General features: G+C 44.1%; 2 protein-coding genes across 3 annotated transcripts in view; both read right to left on the reverse strand.

Annotated features, from left to right (window-relative positions):
* The window catches only part of npnta (nephronectin a), a 56,757-nt gene extending 54,260 nt beyond the window's left edge, over positions 1-2,497 (reverse strand). For both annotated transcript variants that reach the window (XM_056586290.1, XM_056586289.1), the window contains exon 1: positions 1,893-2,497. In XM_056586290.1, the coding sequence (XP_056442265.1) occupies positions 1,893-1,963 (71 nt within the window). In that variant the 5' untranslated portion in view covers positions 1,964-2,497. The remainder of the gene's footprint in view (positions 1-1,892) is intronic.
* Positions 2,498-3,507: 1,010 nt separating this feature from the next.
* The window catches only part of gstcd (glutathione S-transferase, C-terminal domain containing), a 36,722-nt gene continuing 22,464 nt past the window's right edge, over positions 3,508-17,765 (reverse strand). Inside the window, exons 6-12 of the mRNA XM_056586375.1 lie at positions 17,647-17,762; positions 16,393-16,437; positions 15,775-15,903; positions 11,238-11,371; positions 8,653-8,683; positions 7,436-7,505; positions 3,508-5,177 (exon numbers count right to left, since the gene is read on the reverse strand). Of these exons, the coding sequence (XP_056442350.1) occupies positions 4,981-5,177; positions 7,436-7,505; positions 8,653-8,683; positions 11,238-11,371; positions 15,775-15,903; positions 16,393-16,437; positions 17,647-17,762 (722 nt within the window). The 3' untranslated portion in view covers positions 3,508-4,980. The remainder of the gene's footprint in view (positions 5,178-7,435; positions 7,506-8,652; positions 8,684-11,237; positions 11,372-15,774; positions 15,904-16,392; positions 16,438-17,646; positions 17,763-17,765) is intronic.

Genomic DNA, 17,765 nt, shown 5'->3' on the forward strand with positions numbered 1-17,765 from the left:
ATGCTGCACACACACACACACACACACGCAAACTCGTTTAGACACACATACTCATACAGACACTCACTCTCATAAACATACACAAAACATACACTCACAAACAGAAACATACACTCACACAGCGACATACACTCAATAATATCAGGCACACTTACTAACACACCTACATACAGGCATACAGACACAAACACACACACACACACGCGCGCACACACATTCACACCCCACTTAGTTAAGCCTTTTGAATAACACATTATGACAATGTGTTTGCACCAAGGAAGCCAAAATTTAATTCAAAAGACAGCATATAGGCTCAGAATTTAACGTCAATGTCAGAACTGATTGAAGATGAATAGCTCAAAGTCAGCCTTGATTAAGTTAGCTGCCTTTGACAAAGTAACACAGCAATTGTTGAATGTGACAGAGGACTCTATTTGATCATTATTATACATTATTCTATATGCCTATATATATATCAAAAAAGGCTCTACATTTTTGTTCAAAAAAGGATGTAGCCAATCCAGAAAGAGAATGTGATAGTCTACGACAGCTCTGGACTTGTGTGTCCGCGTTTACTCTGCTCTCCACTCGGTTTAACCCGAACTGAAAATGTCAGCTCCTAAAAAAAAGGACATTTCTATAGGACAAAAGTTTCCCAGTGCTCCCTCAAAATGACCGAGATTGGAGATTCAGACAAATTTTGGATAGGTGTAGCAAATTATGTTAAACATAAGGCCTACATGAACAATCTTTGTGTGTATGTGTTACTTTTTGAAGGAAGATAACTTAACCATGGCTCATTCATATTTAATCAGTTCTGACATTGACGTTAAGTGCTGAGGCTATGTGCTGTTTTTATTTAATTTTAGGCTCCCTCAGTCCAGACAATTTCAGCGTGTGTGTGTGTGTGTGTGTGTGTGTGTGTGTGTGTGTGTGTGTGTGTGTGTGTGTGTGTGTGTGTGTGTGTGTGTGTGTGTGTGTGTGTGTGTGTGTGTGTGTGTGTGTGTGTGTGTGTGTGTGTGTGTTGGGGGGGCGCAGTTCTTTGTAACGAAAGGTTAACGTTGATAAATCATCATCCCGTTCAACTCCGATGCCCCTTAGGCAGATTTACATCTCGGAGCGCATGCATTCTTTTGGGTTGGCGCGTCTCCACACTTCTTCTCTATGCATATTTCACTGGTGCGTGTTTGAACACGAAAGACCGGGTCGAGTGTCACATCATTTTATAACAAGGGGAGACACCGACTAAAAACAAGAGCCCCTTGTTTTGGAAGTGGTGTATGTAAACAATGTGTTTCGACTCGAGGTGTGTGGTTACGGAGAGAGACAATTATACAGAGAGACAGGGACAGAGACAGAGAGGGAGAAGGAGATGAAGAGAGAGAGAGAGAGAGAGAGAGAGAGAGAGAGAGAGAGAGAGAGAGAGAGAGAGAGAGAGAGAGAGAGAGAGAGAGAGGGAGAGAGAGAGAGAGAGAGAGAGAGAGAGAGAGAGAGAGAGAGAGAGAGAGAGAGAGAGAGAGAGAGAGCAATAAATAAAATGGTATGATAAATGTAGGCAATTTAACAGGTCAAACACACAAAAAGCGGATGGAAAGTTATTCGTATAGCCATTCTCCGTTTGGTAATGAAATATGTAATTCCTTTGCGCATGCATTTTTTGTATTGTGCTCCAAGCACGCGGACTTTTAACACTCCGCGTTGTCAAGTGCAATAGCTAAAGAATATGCCTTCTCCTTCAGAATTAGAAAAGCCACTGAGAAAAGGGCGACATATTACCAGTCACACCAGAGCGCAATCGAAACCGTGTCTATAGACCTTTCTATATTTGCTGTGGATCAGCCTAGCGCGCCTCCGGGCGATGCATCGACACCTCAAGAAATCTTTGTCCTTACCTGCCGTCAAAGTCTGCACTTGCTCCGACGCACCAACCGCAGAAAAATATAAACTTTATCCATAATTCCATGATTTGCGAGAGAGAAAGACAGCAGGGAGGGAGAGAGCGCGCGTGCCAATTATCCTCAGATCAGGAGGAAACACTGGAGCGTGTGTACACCGCGATGTGGTCAGTACGAGTTTCCACCAAGCACGTGAATATCCGTGCCGGTACAGGCGTTTTCCGGCGACCTAAATGCTGATCATTTGCAATATATTCTCCGTGCCGAAGAAATCAGTCCACGATCTAGAAGTGACCCCGAAGCTATAGGCTACGATGAGAACAGTTGCTGGCGCCCCTTCTTGCGCGCGCGCGTGTGTGTGGAGCAGAGTGCACTCTATCGGTGTTCACGGGACCCCACAGCTCTCGCTATCACTCCGCACGAGAGAGCGGCGCGAGTCAGCCAATAAACAACACCAGAGACAGACAGTGCACGCGATCGAGTCGACGGGCGACCGCCGACGTAGTGTGCTATTGGAACAATCCCCCCCAAAAGTCCTGGCTAAATATCAAGAGGAGATCACGCTTAAACTCGTGGGGATACGGTGTCGGTTTTCTTTTCGAAGTCATAATTAATTCTCTAGCTTGTCGAGGCACGTGTTGTTTTGGCCACCCATGTGGATATGCAGAACTCCCCTGGGAAATTATAGGCTGGTTAAATATGGTCAGTCCTCGGAGAAGAGAGGGAAGAACGACGGAAGGTCAACGGGCAGTAGCAGTGTCAGGTGGTCCCGTTTGTATTATGTAAAAGTGATTGATTTGGCACATAGAAGACCTTTATTGGGGGTTCATTAGGCCTACATTTTAGTCTGTATGAAGTGTTGGATTTCCTTACACTCAAATCAATCGATTGATCAATACATTAGCACAGAATGCAAACAAAGGAGCATGTTGCCCTCTGCACTCCACTAACAGGAAATTAGTCCGATCCCAACACGTGGCAAATTTCAACCACAGACTGCCTTTCTGATCATAGCATTAAGGCCTATTTCACATTCAAAGCAGACATAACTTCTGGCCAGTTCGCATATAGGCCTATATAAACATGAGCTTGCAGATTCGTCTGGTTCCCATGTTACTAAACTTCCCTTTGACCGCATCATCGTAGCTGTTGTAGGCCTATTGTCCAGGGAAGGCGGTCACAAGGAATCTAGGATAAAATCCATACAATGTTTTGGTTAAACATGAACCATGGGCAGACACAAGAAACTAGATCATAGGCTGTAGATTAACCGCGCAGAAGTTAAATTACTAATGAGAGAATGGACTTTTTAACCTGTTAGGCATAAATTGTGAACGTCAAATTGGTCTACAATTATTTCATTGACAATTTTCTGGATTTCTCACATTCAGCAGTAGCTGCTTACTGAATTTCACAGCACCAAATGTTGTATCTTTCAATAAATAAGCATTTCCATAAAAGCCACCTCAAGGCACTCTGCAATATAAGATAGACATAAATTATAAGAATTTCTGCATTTTTTGCTTTATTAGACTTATAATTAAACCTATTAGTAAGCATAATAGAAAACCATTTAGATGTATTGACAATATCTAAATACAGTAACGCTCATTTGGCTTTATAGGTCAATCAAGAGATCTGTAAATAATGCTCAAGTAATGTAGACGAATCATGAGGTAACTGACATTTGTCTTTCCTAACAAACTTTACCCACCTGCTGTTAACATTCACATGTCTTACAATTGAATTACAAATACTTAGCAACAATAACATTCATATAATTGTTCTTATACAATGATATAACTTCCAATGGGTTTAATTATATGGTGTCCACTAGAATCAAAAAACACACTGTTCGTTTTCTAAGATGAGCATCTTTGTGTTTTATCTTTATAATTGTGTATAAGAACTATGCCACTTGAATTTGATAAAAAAAAAGATATATTAAGGCTTATATATAAAACCAAAGTAAGTAAGTAAATTCATTTTAAAAAGCACATTCACAGAATTTCACACAGCATAACTGACCAAAGTGAGAGATATTTGACGTCATTACTCATTTACATAAGCCCATGTTTGTAACCAGAGCAATGTTCTCACCGAGACCTTGGCAGACAGCCTATCTATGAAAAAATGAAAGGATTCAATGCAAAAAGAGAAGCTTTTGAAATGGATTTGGATTCCTTGATGATCTCAAGTGAGATTTGCGTACGGAGAGCCTGATTGAAGTGCTTACGGGAACATCTCGCCCTGTTCTTCTGCTTACGCTTCTCTTTCATGTGCACCGGCGCTCACAGGAGCTACGGGCATGGGGCAGAAGATGTCAAATGTTTCTTTTGGAAATCATTCCAAGCCCGTTGGTAGAAACCATGTCTTCGGTCATTCACCTCCCGATAGATTGGATGTGCCGGCTGAATTTAGATGAGCTGAAGATTGGAAAAGAAAATGCCTATACTTGGTTCTCTGCCTCCCGGGTTAATCAAGTACCCGTTATATATCGTCAAGATGGCTTGACAGGAGAGGCCTGTAAAGTGTCACTATACCGGTCATGAAAGCATATATCTCTTTCCTATTTTCGTTTATTCAGGGGCCACAGAGATTGTGAAAATCCATGCAAGATGCTTATTTTTGACCGCACATATCAAATATACATTTTCCACATAAATTATGTTTATTTATATGCTTTTTGGAAGAATATTTAATGTAGAGTAGGAGTGAAGAGATAGTCTCATTTAGATTGAAAATATTGTTATTGTATCAATCATTGCAAACTCAATCTTTAATTACACAAATTACACAGTATCGCAAACTTAACTTTAAAAAAAGATGCGGGAAGTAAAATGATGGCGATAGATTATTCTTTAAAAGGCCTATCGTACGACAACAACTGTGAAAGAAAAAAAGACCCTGAAAGTCGGTCAATTAAAAGAAGAAAGAAAAAACATATTAGCAGCGTAGTCATTTCCATGGATATTGAAAACACCCATTCTTAGAGATCTCATCTCTTCCACCATACGACTCAGAGATAAGCTCCTTTATCTGACATGTACTGTCTTTCAAAATCATTTCCTCGATTATGCACGGATCAGTCTATATTGGCAGCACGTCCTTCTTCTGTGGTGCTGGGGATGGTGTCGGTGTTCCGTCTCATCGCCGTGCCGACCAGCATGTTGTTCTTGGGAGAGCAGCTCTCGGGCACCATGGTCATGACGCGCACGCTGTAGCCGCTTGCCTCGGCGCACCATGAGCGGTCCAGATCCACCAGCCCCATGCACTGCTTACCTGGAGGGGACACCCGTTAACAAGATAAACCTAACACACTACAACAAACATCTGAATGAACACATGAGAGCCGGACAGACTCAAATGATGCAGTAACAGCAGCACCCATCAGATCAGGGTAAAGGTGAATAATAGCAACAAATAAGAATTCATTAACGATTAACAATGGAATAAAAGTTAATCAACAACAGCGAAGAAAACAAGCATCTGTATTCAATAAATGTATAAATCATTTGATAGAGCAGATAGCATTGTGGCCCCCTACGCTACCCCCCTCCCCATGCAAGCCAGGCTGTCACAGCCCCAGCTGGAGGGCTCAGAGGAGACGAGAGTGAACGGCAGAGGCTGGGGAGGGCATCGGAGGAGGAGGCCATGCAGGGCGGAGCAGGCCGGTTTAACTGATGGAGAGGTGAAGTAGATGTGATGCGTGGTGGCAGCCTGGTGTTAGAGGGCTTCAGAGTGATGGGGCCCTTGGGGATCCACCCCGCACGAGACAGGGACACGCTGATAAAACAGAGGAGTTATCACCGGCTGAAGAGAGAGGGACTTACACCGCGTCCTCGGAAAGATGTACAAAAACCCACACACAATGCACGCATATACTGACACGCACGCACACATACGCATGCACGCATACACTGACGCGCGCGCACACACACACACACACACACATACACACACTGACACGCTCGCACACACACACACGTGCACACACACACACACACACGCACGCATAAACTGACGCGTGCACACACATACACTGACGCACAAATGCACACCCACACACAAGCACACATACACTGATGCACACCCACACACCCAAACACAATCACACACACACCCACGCCGAGAAACACACCCACACCCAGATAGGGGAAGCCTGTAGTATCCTCTTTGTCTCTCAATAAATGAAATCAGAATTCCTGCTGCAGAACCAAAGCATTAACTATGTCCCAGACGAAGACTCATACTTTTCATCTTCTTCTACCTCAAATAGCACAGTGGTGTTATTCATTACGGATCTCAGGGTGTCGGGCCCCGCGTCTGCGTCGGATTTGTTTACGTTTCCATTTTTCGACAGGAGTCGAGCGGCCGTCGCGGTGACGGGCGGCGCTATGAATCTCATTCCTTCTGAGTGGAGGCAGACGCAGCGTGGCCCGTCACGCCTCCCACACCATTACAGGCTCCAGACATACAGGAACTCTCCGCACTCCCAGCATCACCAAATGCACTTCCTCTGCTCCCGCTTCTCGCCTAATCATGCGAAGGCATACCAAAGCACGGACCACGGAGACGGCTTTGTGATCAACGTTTGGTTGCGACGTCCTCCTCTAAGAAGCCTGAGGTCGTTGCTGGAAGGGTCGGCTCATCTCTTTAGTTAGATTGTTTATTGCAAAATAAACTTGTTGAAAAATAAGGACGTCAGCATCGCATCACCAAGCTACTTTTAGCTTTGTCTCCCAGAGCACATGGTTGCACCCCCACATGCATGAGAATGACAATGTTTTTTTCACGGATAAATAAAGTTGCTGGTAGTGGCACCGAGGCAATCCAGTCAACAATTGAAACCGCACCAGTCAACAGAAAAAGGCTGCAGTATTGAGCGGTGCATATGAGCCATCGGAAAACCCTCACAAAATCCCTTACAGGTCATTATATATACGACAATAATACAAACTCTGGATGATATAATTGCAGATGATCTGCAAGTGATAAAGTGAAATGATTGCAAACAGTCCAATCTCAGGGTTTTCTTCAGCTTGAGCCTGACAATATTATGGCACATTTCCCACCAGTTACACTGTGAAAACCTTTTGGGATCAATAAAGTACTTTTGCTTTTACTTTCCCCTCTTCCTATTTACACAACCAGGGGCCCTCTTCATCCATCTGCCAAGGTGAAAGATTGGTTTGGTAACAGCTGGTCAGATCGGTGCCGCACACTGGAGTTTTAACTGCCTAGAAAGTTTCCTTGTTTTGATCTTGCTAATGCATGCTGGGAAACATGTCTAATTCATCTCCCTAAAGAAATATCTATAGCTCTAGGCCGTTATAACCTTGCGGCCACTATGGCACCATCTTGCTTCTAAACGCTAGCTGCATGAGGGAACTGAATGCGGAATTCAGCATTCGGTTCCACCACCAAAGAAGACCGCTAGGTGAGTAAGTGAATAAGGTCCATGGAAGGAATGAGGAGGAGGTGTGAGGAGGCTCGTTGAGATGAAGATTATAGGGGAACCAGGTGGAGGGTTGCAGTACCTATGAGTCGTCTCTCAGGAGGAAGCTGGGCAGCGGTCTGGTCCGCGAAGCGGCAAAGCACCATGTGTTCCTGGAGAGAGAGAGAGGGGAAGAGGTCGTTCATTACGTCAATGCATTAAAATGTCATCTGCATAGAACAGCGCACCATACTTCTTCTCTCGGTGGGTTTTTGTACAAAGAGTCATAGACTAAAGTCATGGCCAGTCTTCCCAGCTCATTAAAATAAATCACGGGAAAATGTTTCAGCGTTGAAGGCCAGGCCCCCCCTCGTACGCAGACTTTGTGGGCGAGGATGGCTATCTCATGCCCTATTATGCCCGGGATGCTTTATTTGGCAAACATACAGCGTGTTACTCTTGCTCAAAAGGAGACAAATCACGAGAAAGTGCGGAACAATGTCATTGCATCATTGGTTTCTGTTAGCAGCGGGCCAGGTGATTGAGTGTGTTAAGACGCCCAGAAGACACAACAGGCCTAGTAGAGCTCCAGACTAGATAATCAGTACATCTTTGGTGACATTAAAAGGAGACGAGAGACGGGGGGTGATACACAGAGGCGAGGTGGAAGGTGGAAGATGATGTTTCAAGCCTTTTTAATGGGATACGGATTTATTTTTCATTTATTCGAGTTGTAGCAATGGTGTTGCTTGTGTACTTTTTTTTTCTCCTTCCGCGTCTCCTCATGGTGGATTATGCCAAGACAGCGGGACGAATGCCCCCGGGGAAAAAATAGCATCTAATGTGTTACAGAGAGTTCCTCGCTTCGTTTCTTTGGGCGCAGGGACAACAGAAAGTAGAGGTGATTGAAGTTCCCGAGTGCCAGCATGAGGTTGCTAGTGCTAGGACACACAGAACCCTTTGAAGTGATGAGTTTCTCCAGCGGGCAGTGGCAGGGCCAATTTATCACAAGTTTGAGGTACCCCCCCTACACCCCTCCCTGTGTTCTCTGTCCACCAATGACCTGCTAGTCTGAGAATCCATGGTGGCACCTCAGAACTTCAACAGCTTTCTCACACAAGATGTGTGGTAAAAATCTAAAAGACCCGCCCAAAATAAAAATATTGCATGAGAAGAGAAGGTGTTAGTTAGTCAAAGCAGCCAAATGTCATATCATTAACATCATCATCTTTAGTTCATTATACGTTGGAATATATATATACATATATGTATGTAAGCATTTTTATATATATTATACATTTGTAAACGGATTCTACATACCTTATAACTCAATGTGTCCTGAAACTTTTTGCTGCAAAAAAAAAAAAGAAAGAAGAAACAAATGTGAGACATTTTGCCAATATTTGCACAAAATATTTGCATCCATTATGTGTTTGCTTAGAAAGGATATCTCTATCCTGCATACAGTCAGACAAACAAAATCCCTTCAGGCCTAAACATTTTTTTTGTTTGGTTCCGGTTTCCGACCGACCGAAGCGAGAGCCTGTTTGAGACGTTGTCAATTTGTAAGAGAACCTTCTGAGGATATTTTCAGCCAATCAGACCTGAATTTGGGTTAAAGAAATATGAACATGCCCGTGTATGTAGGCCACATTTCAAAACCAAGGGCTACAAGCATGTACTGGTAAGAAAAAGTTACTGATGGCACTAATGAAGAAGACGGCGCATCCATCTACGTCTACGGACTCATTAGTCCAGGCCCCCTCGGGATTGGGGAGAATCCTAACAATGTAATGCTCGTAGTCGGTTAAATCATTCTATATCGTTTTGATTGAGGTTGGTCTTACAGTGTTGCAGTGAAAGTTGCAGTAGCAATATGAAAAGGGTCTAGTAATAATAGTAGTAAGAGGACTCATAAAAGAAAAAAACGAAAAAAAAAAACACTCAAAACATAAATAATTAAGTTCTGCCCTGCTCATTGTTTCAATCATGTGCGTCTTCCTTCAGTGGGAAGTAGGACTTTTTGGCAGAGCTTTAGTCTAGTTTCTAGTCTAGTCTACATTTTCATTCCTAATCTGTCAGAGTCCAGCAAATGCCACCTTAAACTCAACAGAAGAAGTGACTGTAGAAGTGACATACACGACATGACGACAAAGGAAAAAAACGCTAAAATCGATTTGACTTTTTCCCATACAAAAACAAATTCCCAATTAATGCGCTTTATGGCATTCCTTCCTGTTTGTTACTTTAAGTTTTAGAAGACATCAGCTCTGACGCCATGGAGGAAGCTTGACACCTGCCACACTGTTAAAAGGCTTATGAAGCATATTTTTGACAGCAGTTGATGACGAGAGACCGGGAACTATGATTAATTTAACATTCTGCTACCATGGATACAGTCTGTTGCAAACTTCATTGAGTGAGTTAAGGCACACAGCAGGCAAAACCAAGACAAGTTTTATGTTCTAGATTTTCACAAATCGAGTCCGAGTCTCAAGTCTCCATCCCCACTATGCTGGGAATGTGTGCACCTGGCAGGGTCTTCAGAAGGGGGTTTGGAATATGGCCTCAGGGTGGGAAAGCCTCTTAAAGAAGCAGAAGGAGAACGGAGTGGGTCAGGTGCAGAGAGGGTCCTCCTTAATAGTGTAGCCTTTGGGGATGGAGAACTAAGCTCGTATTATTGTACGACCCTGCGGCATGGTCCCCTTACTGCACTCTCTATTTTTCAAGAGTTGGAGGGAATGCACTCAGAGATATGGGGAAAACTACCTGAAAATGACAATATTTGCAGATTATTTAGGGTAATTTTGAGGCATGGTGTTCAGCACTAACAATCATCTGATTTCTTGGTTGATGCAAGGTTTTATAGCTTTTAAACCCCAAGCTCTTTTCATGAGCATTTTAAATTCAAAATTGCAAGCATAACTCGAGAACTTGAAGCCTTGGCATCGGTGGATCAACCATGAAACAAAAATGGTGCCTAAGTGCCCTTGTGCTATTTTTTCTCTTACAAGCACATTTGTAAAGAGAGTAGTGTTATAGCAACCACCCAATTTAATAACGTACGGTTCCTTCTCTCTAGGACTATTTTAAAAGGATCAAAGCATATCGTATCGTTAGAGTTCGAAGAAATAGAGTTCCTTTCTCAACTCGATGGAATTGATAAAACAAATTTCCCAAGGTCTAATGTTTTTTTTCCAGCGAAGTCAAGCTGTAGGACCCAAAAATCTCTCACACACACACACACACACACACACACACACACACACACACACACACACACACACACACACACACACACACACACACACACACACACACACACACACACACACACACACACACACACACACACACACACACACACACGATGTTAATGTAAGGAGCTACACTTGTTTTTTTACCTGGCCGGGGCAGGGCAAAGAGAACCATCGATGGCAATGGAACGGTATAAGAATAACTAAATAATAATAGTGGAGGTCCCTATGGCTTGGTTAGGGATTGACGCATAGGAGGATTGGTATGTGCTCACATGTATTTTCTTATATTTTAAGGCCTTTTTGAGAGTTTTTGGACAGGATAGTGAGGGCAGACGGGAAAGTGAGATGAAGGAGAGATGAAAATAAATCTAACTGGGGTCGATACAAGACACAAAGGGCAGTAGCAGGCTGAGGTAGCAAGTCACAAGACGAGGCGTTGTTTTGACTGGTAGCAGTGGAGGAAAATGAATAGTAAACACGAAGTGAAGTAATAAAAAAACAGTGAGAGAGGAAGGGAAACATGTTACCAGACAACAGACAGTAATAAGTTGAGCGATTGTTTTCTGTGGCCCAAACCCAAAAAGACACAAAAGAGACATCAGCATTGTGTGTCAATGTCGGGTACGAACAACAACAGCCACAAACCTCCGGGGGAAGGAGAACTTGAGGGTGTTCTGGACGAAGCCATAGCAACAGGGGCTGACCACGAAGGCGGCCCGGGCCTGGATGCAGTGCTCCACCACCATGTCTGTAGCCACACCGCAGGCGTGCAGAGCCACCTGCCAAAGCAGACAACAGGAGAGGAGAGTATCACGCCCGCGCAGAGAAACACAGACTATTATGATGTGTTCAGCCCACGAATAAAACACAGGGAGCACTCACTTTTGTTCCAAGGCGAGTCAAAAAGCCCACAAATTAAATAGTTACGGTGAACTTACGTGTAACTCACGGAGATGGTTGAACCCGCACTAAAGCCCTTCCTATTGATTTTACCCATTGGAGGGACAGAGCTTTAGATAAATGATTCGGTGGCCGTTGTTATTAGGAGCTGACGCAAGGTGCTGGATCAAAACAGAATCTATTAGTGTTTCCTGTATTGGCACACGGACCGCCATTGGATTCCTACTCAGTGGGTAAACTGTGCGTGACGGCTGCCATCTTCCTAGACATTAGCCTTTGGCTAGTAACATGTTCCATGATGAAGACAGCACATCCACTCTTTTTGTTTGCGTGGATATATGGTCATGTACCCACAAAATAATAACGTGGAGACATGAAAATAGAACACATTCATCATATAAAAATGTGTTCTACTACTTTCAATTTTCACTTTACTAGTGAGAAGTACGAAAAAGGCTTTGGCTGGAAACATGTTCCATGATGAAGACAGCACAACCCCCTTGTTTGTTTGTGTGGATATATGGTCATGTATCAACAAAATAATAATGTAGAGACATGAAAATAAAACACAATTCAATTTCAACTTTACTAGTGAGAAGTATGAAAAATACCAGTTCCATTTCAACTTAAATGCTTGAAATCCGGTCGAGCCGTCAAGCCGTGACAGCGAGCTACATGGCAGTTTAGATCTGACCCCGGACAGAGTGAACGCAGACTTTCCAATAAAAATGGCTCTATTCACTCTAACCTCACAAAACTGTCTGACTGTATTAAGTTGAAGGCTTTCTTTTATGTTTTTTTTGTTTTTAACACAATATGACAGAAATTACTCACTTGGAATTACTATTATTTATATAAACCCATAAACATGGTGATTGTTATTTTAAATCACCAAATTAATTGTAATTCAGTACCTTGTCCTATTAGCTTAATAAAAATAAAGTTAAGATGAACCGGCAGAAAAACTGTTGGTGTAACTCTCACGGTGATACTTTTGTTGTGTTGACTTGTTGCCCGAGTCATCAAACAGCGGTAAACTTCTCTGAAGCTACCACAGGTGTCTGCTGAAATGCTTTGGTTGTGCCAGACACCTGCTCAAAGCAAATAACAAAAAATTACTGTTCACTCCAAATTTAGCAATTGTTAAATCTAATTATCTTATAATTTGTATTCCTTGTCTAGACACTCCAGGCACATGAAAGAATAACCATGAATCCATTTCTGCGTGTTTTGTATTCTGAATTTGAATCTCTAAGAGGTGAAGATTATTTTTTTCATACGATTACCGTTACATTATTGTGGATATATTTTGCAATGCATTTGAAAAAGGGGGACGGGGCTGGTGGGGGATGTCACGAAATATGAGCGTCGCAAAATAATAACAAGGCAATTATTAGAGTAATTGCTCCAGCCGTTTCTATTCCAGCAGAGATGATTTGATTATATTCTATGTTGACTAAAAGTAAGTGGTTCCAATAACTACTTTAATTCGAACTAATTAATTTTACCCCCCATTCTCATTCTTGGTATTAAATTTCATTTGAAAGCTAAAAAGAGTCCCAAGCAGCCACAACAAAACAAAAGCCTACATGTAGCCCAAAGAATACCATTGTTCAATTCCCTCATTAACATGGCTGTGGTGGGACCATTTGAAAAATAACTAGGAGAAAATGTGTTGCATGGTACTATATCTACCACGCCCCAAGCCTTGTAAAAGCTTAGATATTATAGATTATATGTAAATTGAAGACCAGAGATCCATATGCAAATGTAAGGAAGGAAGGGGGTTGGAAACGCTATTAAAAAAATCGATTCATCTTGTTTCTTTGGGTCGGTGTGACCGGGGCAAAATTACATTCTGAATGAAATTCTGCAGTTACTACACTCTGTGTGTATGCTTCATCTGCAAGTTGTTTCCATATTTCATTAGTCGAATAGCTGTCGGGCTGACTAATACGACAAAGAACAACTCTGGCTTTATTCTAATGGGTCCGTTTGGTGTTTGTTTTCCACTTAATGCTAAACTCTTTATATTGGTTTATAAAATATAAATATAATGCACCTTTATCCATCTCATCGTATACAGTACATCTTTATCTATGCAGACTATAGTTATATCTGAAATAAGTAATGCAATGTCGTATTCATACATTGTCGATACGGCAAAGACATGAACCAAAGCCAGATCCTCGAGGCTTCGTGATATGTTCAAAATCCCCAATAAAAATGATCAGAGAAAAAAGCTGTTAAAAGACACAAAACACCGAGAGGGGATCCGCTTTAAGAATCAATTGCAAGGTATCAGACCATTAGGACACGACGACAGCCATAATGAAATTCAAAGAGACTAAAATCCACCGTGAACTTCACGGTCTGCCACCCGGCTCGCCCCCGCTGTCTCGCCTGGGTGTCAGTGTTTTACCCCCCGGGGCCAAAAGCAGGACGTGTACCCGGCTCAAGTCCCCCCCCCAGACCCCTCACTCCGACCTCACACATGGTCGCCACGACGACATAATTAAACAGCAGACGGCGACACACCTCCACCCAATTAGCCTGATTAAACTAGCGCCGCTAAAAATGGCCACATGCATAATGCATCCACAGGATTTAACTGCGGCGTGATTGGTGGCAGGCCTCAGGTGGGAATAACTCGGGACCAGTAGCAAGATCCGCGATAGCCCCATCATGACTCGAGATAAATCTAGAAGAGTGATACGGCACAAGGTTTTTTCCGCAAGGAAAGAAGCAGAGTGTAGTCAACGGTGTGTGCAGATGTGGTGTGTGTGTGTGTGTGTGTGTGTGTGTGTGTGTGTGTGTGTGTGTGTGTGTGGAGGTGTGTGTTTGTGTGTGTGTGTGTGTGTGTGTGTGTGTGTGTGTGTGTGTGTGTGTGTGTGTGTGTGTGTGTTGAGGTGTGTGTGTGTGCATGTTGATGTGTTGTGTGTGTGTGCATGTTGATGTGTTGTGTGTGTGTGCATGTTGAGGTGGTGTGTGTGTGTAGATTTTGAGGGGTGTGTGTGTGTAGATTTTGAGGGGTGTGTGTGTGTGTGTGTGTGTGTGTGTGTGTGTGTGTGTGTGTGTGTGTGTGTGTGTGTGTGTGTGTGTGTGTGTGTGTGTGTGTGTGTGTGTGTGTGTGTGTGTGTGTGTGTAGATGTGTATGGGAAGGTGCGTGCATGCAGGTGTGTGTGTGTTCAATGCCAGCTCTCTCCGGGTAGCAAGCCTCCCTCCCACTCACAATGGAGTGCAGGTTTTTGTGCAGCTCTCTGTTCGCCGAGCGGCTCTACAGAGCAGTGGGTAGAGACCAACAGATCTGAGAGCTGCCTCTAATAGCAAAGGCTACGTCTACACATACAGTATATAGCTATGCTAACGCTGATGAATTCTATCCTTTTTTAAGTACCCCCAGGAATGAACATTCCCGGGTGGTTTACGAGGCGAAACCCACAGAACGAAATAACAGCAGGAATCGGGGAGGAGTACACAGATTCAGCTAACGACATCCCGCGAAGGCAAATTGACGAGTGTCTTCGTGTGGGTGAGGCCCCCGGAGTTGAGCCAAGCGGTCGGCTTGCAATAGGAGAGCTCAACTCTAAATGCGCAACTAAATGTTGGAAAAACGAATAGATCACTGATCTTCTGAGGCAAGGGCAGCGGGGTGGAATTAACGGTTGCTGCGCTCTAGGGTTTATCTGACCCGGAGTTACACTAAAATGGCCTTGGCATCGCCGACGGGAAACAATCATTCACAGCCAAATATAATTGGGATAGCATGAGCCAAGGCCGAGTTCACCAAATTCTCTACCTTGATTTTATTATTTTAAGCAGCCGGCAGTTTTTGTTTTTTGTCTGAAACCCAACCATTGTACAGCCACGGCTGTGCAGAACCTTAACGGGGGAGGATAAATTGCACAGCATCAAATTAGTTTGAGTTTAATTTAATATTGCTTATCGAGTTCAACCTTAAGGGTAAAATCGTCTTACAGTCGAGAAACCAAGTGGGCTACTCCGCAAACCTTCACTGATCTGATCTTATTGGGAGCAGCGCAGAGTAGTGTGTATCCTTATCATACACACATACCTACACACAGAGTATCTATATGCGCACTCACTAGCCGTGGAATGCTAAGCCCCCCGCCATATCAGAGAGCGTTCATGTGGCGTTAACCAGCATACACACAGCCCATACTGGGGGATAGGGGGATTCTATCTCTGCTTCTGTTATCGTTCTGATTTCTGTGATATAGGGTTTGTTTTGCTGCAGTTTTCCGTGGCCATGGCTGCTCACCCCGATATGGAAGGGCCCGGTGAAGTAGTCAAGGTTGGCCTGGATGAGGCGTAGGTTGGCCAGGCCCAGCTCCTTCCCGCGCGCCCTGGCCTTGTCCAGGGACTCCTCCTTGTTCTCGATGAGGATCACCTGTGAAGGGGAGCAACGATGACCTTCGTGAGAAATCAAAGGAATGTAAAACCAAAAGATAAATAATGAAAAATGAGAAAATACCTTAAAAGTACGGCTACAATTCAAGCTTCTTTAAACCCGCTTCAACACTTTTAGTTGACAATGGATTTTAGGCAGCATTTCATTTTATTTAGAACCCTTTAATTGCATTTCATATTTCTAATGCTAAACAAGTGTGGCGACAGCAGTGTTCAGGTCCCCTAACCTCACCCTGAACATTTTAATCTGACACAATAGCACATGCCACCCTCCTCTGTCGATGACTGCCTCCGAAACAGTCTGAGGGCTCCCTGGTAGGAAGCAAGATCTTTCTTGCTTAAAACCGCCGCAATCTACGAAGGCAATAAAAGCACATCTGGCAACCCGGCGAGGGCCCCTTCAGAGGAGTCCAACCAAATTAGTTTGTGTTTGGCACCGAGGTCACATGTGAGTTATTCTTTTCATTACCTGGCAACCTGGGAGTGTGTGAGCCAGAACCAAGCCGACGTGACCCTGGGTGGGAGAAACAGATGAAAAGTCACAGCACGATACAGCAGCCGTTCACGTTCATTCAATAACAAGGAGAAGGAACGGAAAAGGGACGGGCGCTGGGGCAATCTGGTGGCCGGTACACGGCTGAGCTTCCCAGGCTGCATCTCTTATGCCTCCATTTCCCCCGAGCGGTGCGGTTCGGTCCGCTTCTATTGTCGTTTCCACTACCAAAAGTTGGCCAGGGTCCCAAAATAAGCACGCTGAGCCGCTCCTATTTTCGGTACTCCTCGGTTGGGGTACCAAGCGGTCTGAAAGGGTGCCGAAAAGGTTGAGCTACATACGCTGTCCGTTGATTGGTCGACAGAATCGTCATTTCCGTGCGACAGGGGGATAAAAACAAAATGTCATTGAATCCGTTAGCCGGCTACACTGTGGCGGGCTGCTATGATATCACGATACTTACCTTGCTAACGCCATCCGGCTTAAACCTCGCCCTGCCATTAGGGTCGTTTCGGCGGTGGAAACGCTTGCCAGTGTTAGCGTAACAGAGCTGTCCTGCTCCGAGCCGCACCAAACTACAGTGCTCACTGTATCAGAGAGCGAACAACGCTCACTGTGGAGAGCGGGCTGAATGCTAAGCAGTACGTATAGCTTTGGGTGTGTGTGTGTGTGTGTATCGAGGGGGTGAATTATGTATCCACCACAGGGGCATGAGGAAAACTGATGAGGTGAATTCCAGAACCAGGGGTTCCCCCACCTCTTCATCATCCTAACCAACCTCTTGGCCCCAGGGTTAATTAACAGTTATCTACGTACATTTAAAGTTCAGTCGGCTATTCACCTTTGCAGCTTTCTAACACGCTGATAATCAAAGGAAAACAGACCGCACATTTAGGCGTCTACGTATTTTTAACTAGAAAAATAGACCTCACATATGAGAATGTTCTGGCGTCCCCCGCGTCCAACTCTGTTCCCTGCTGCGGCATATGACCCATAGGTTGAATTCCTCGCCTCTAGTATGCAAGGTACTCGTTTAAGTCATAGTCACATTCTAGTCCTAGTGTGGCTAAAGCATGGGTAACAAAGCTAAGTAATCATGGTGTGTGTGTGTGTGTGTGTGTGTGTGTGTGTGTGTGTGTGTGTGTGTGTGTGTGTGTGTGTGTGTGTGTGTGTGTGTGTGTGTGTGTGTGTGTGTGTGTGTGTGTGTGTGTGTGTGTGTGTGATGCATACCCCTCCACTGCAGAAATCAACGATGGTGTCTCCGGGTCTGGCCAGCTCCGTCACCATTCCCACCAGATTATTCAGCTGTTGTCTCTTCCTCAAGGCGCGGTCGGCTGACATTTTCCCTA

The sequence above is a fragment of the Gadus chalcogrammus genome, chromosome 3, assembly GCF_026213295.1.
Source record: "Gadus chalcogrammus isolate NIFS_2021 chromosome 3, NIFS_Gcha_1.0, whole genome shotgun sequence".
Taxonomy (NCBI): Eukaryota; Metazoa; Chordata; class Actinopteri; order Gadiformes; family Gadidae; genus Gadus; species Gadus chalcogrammus.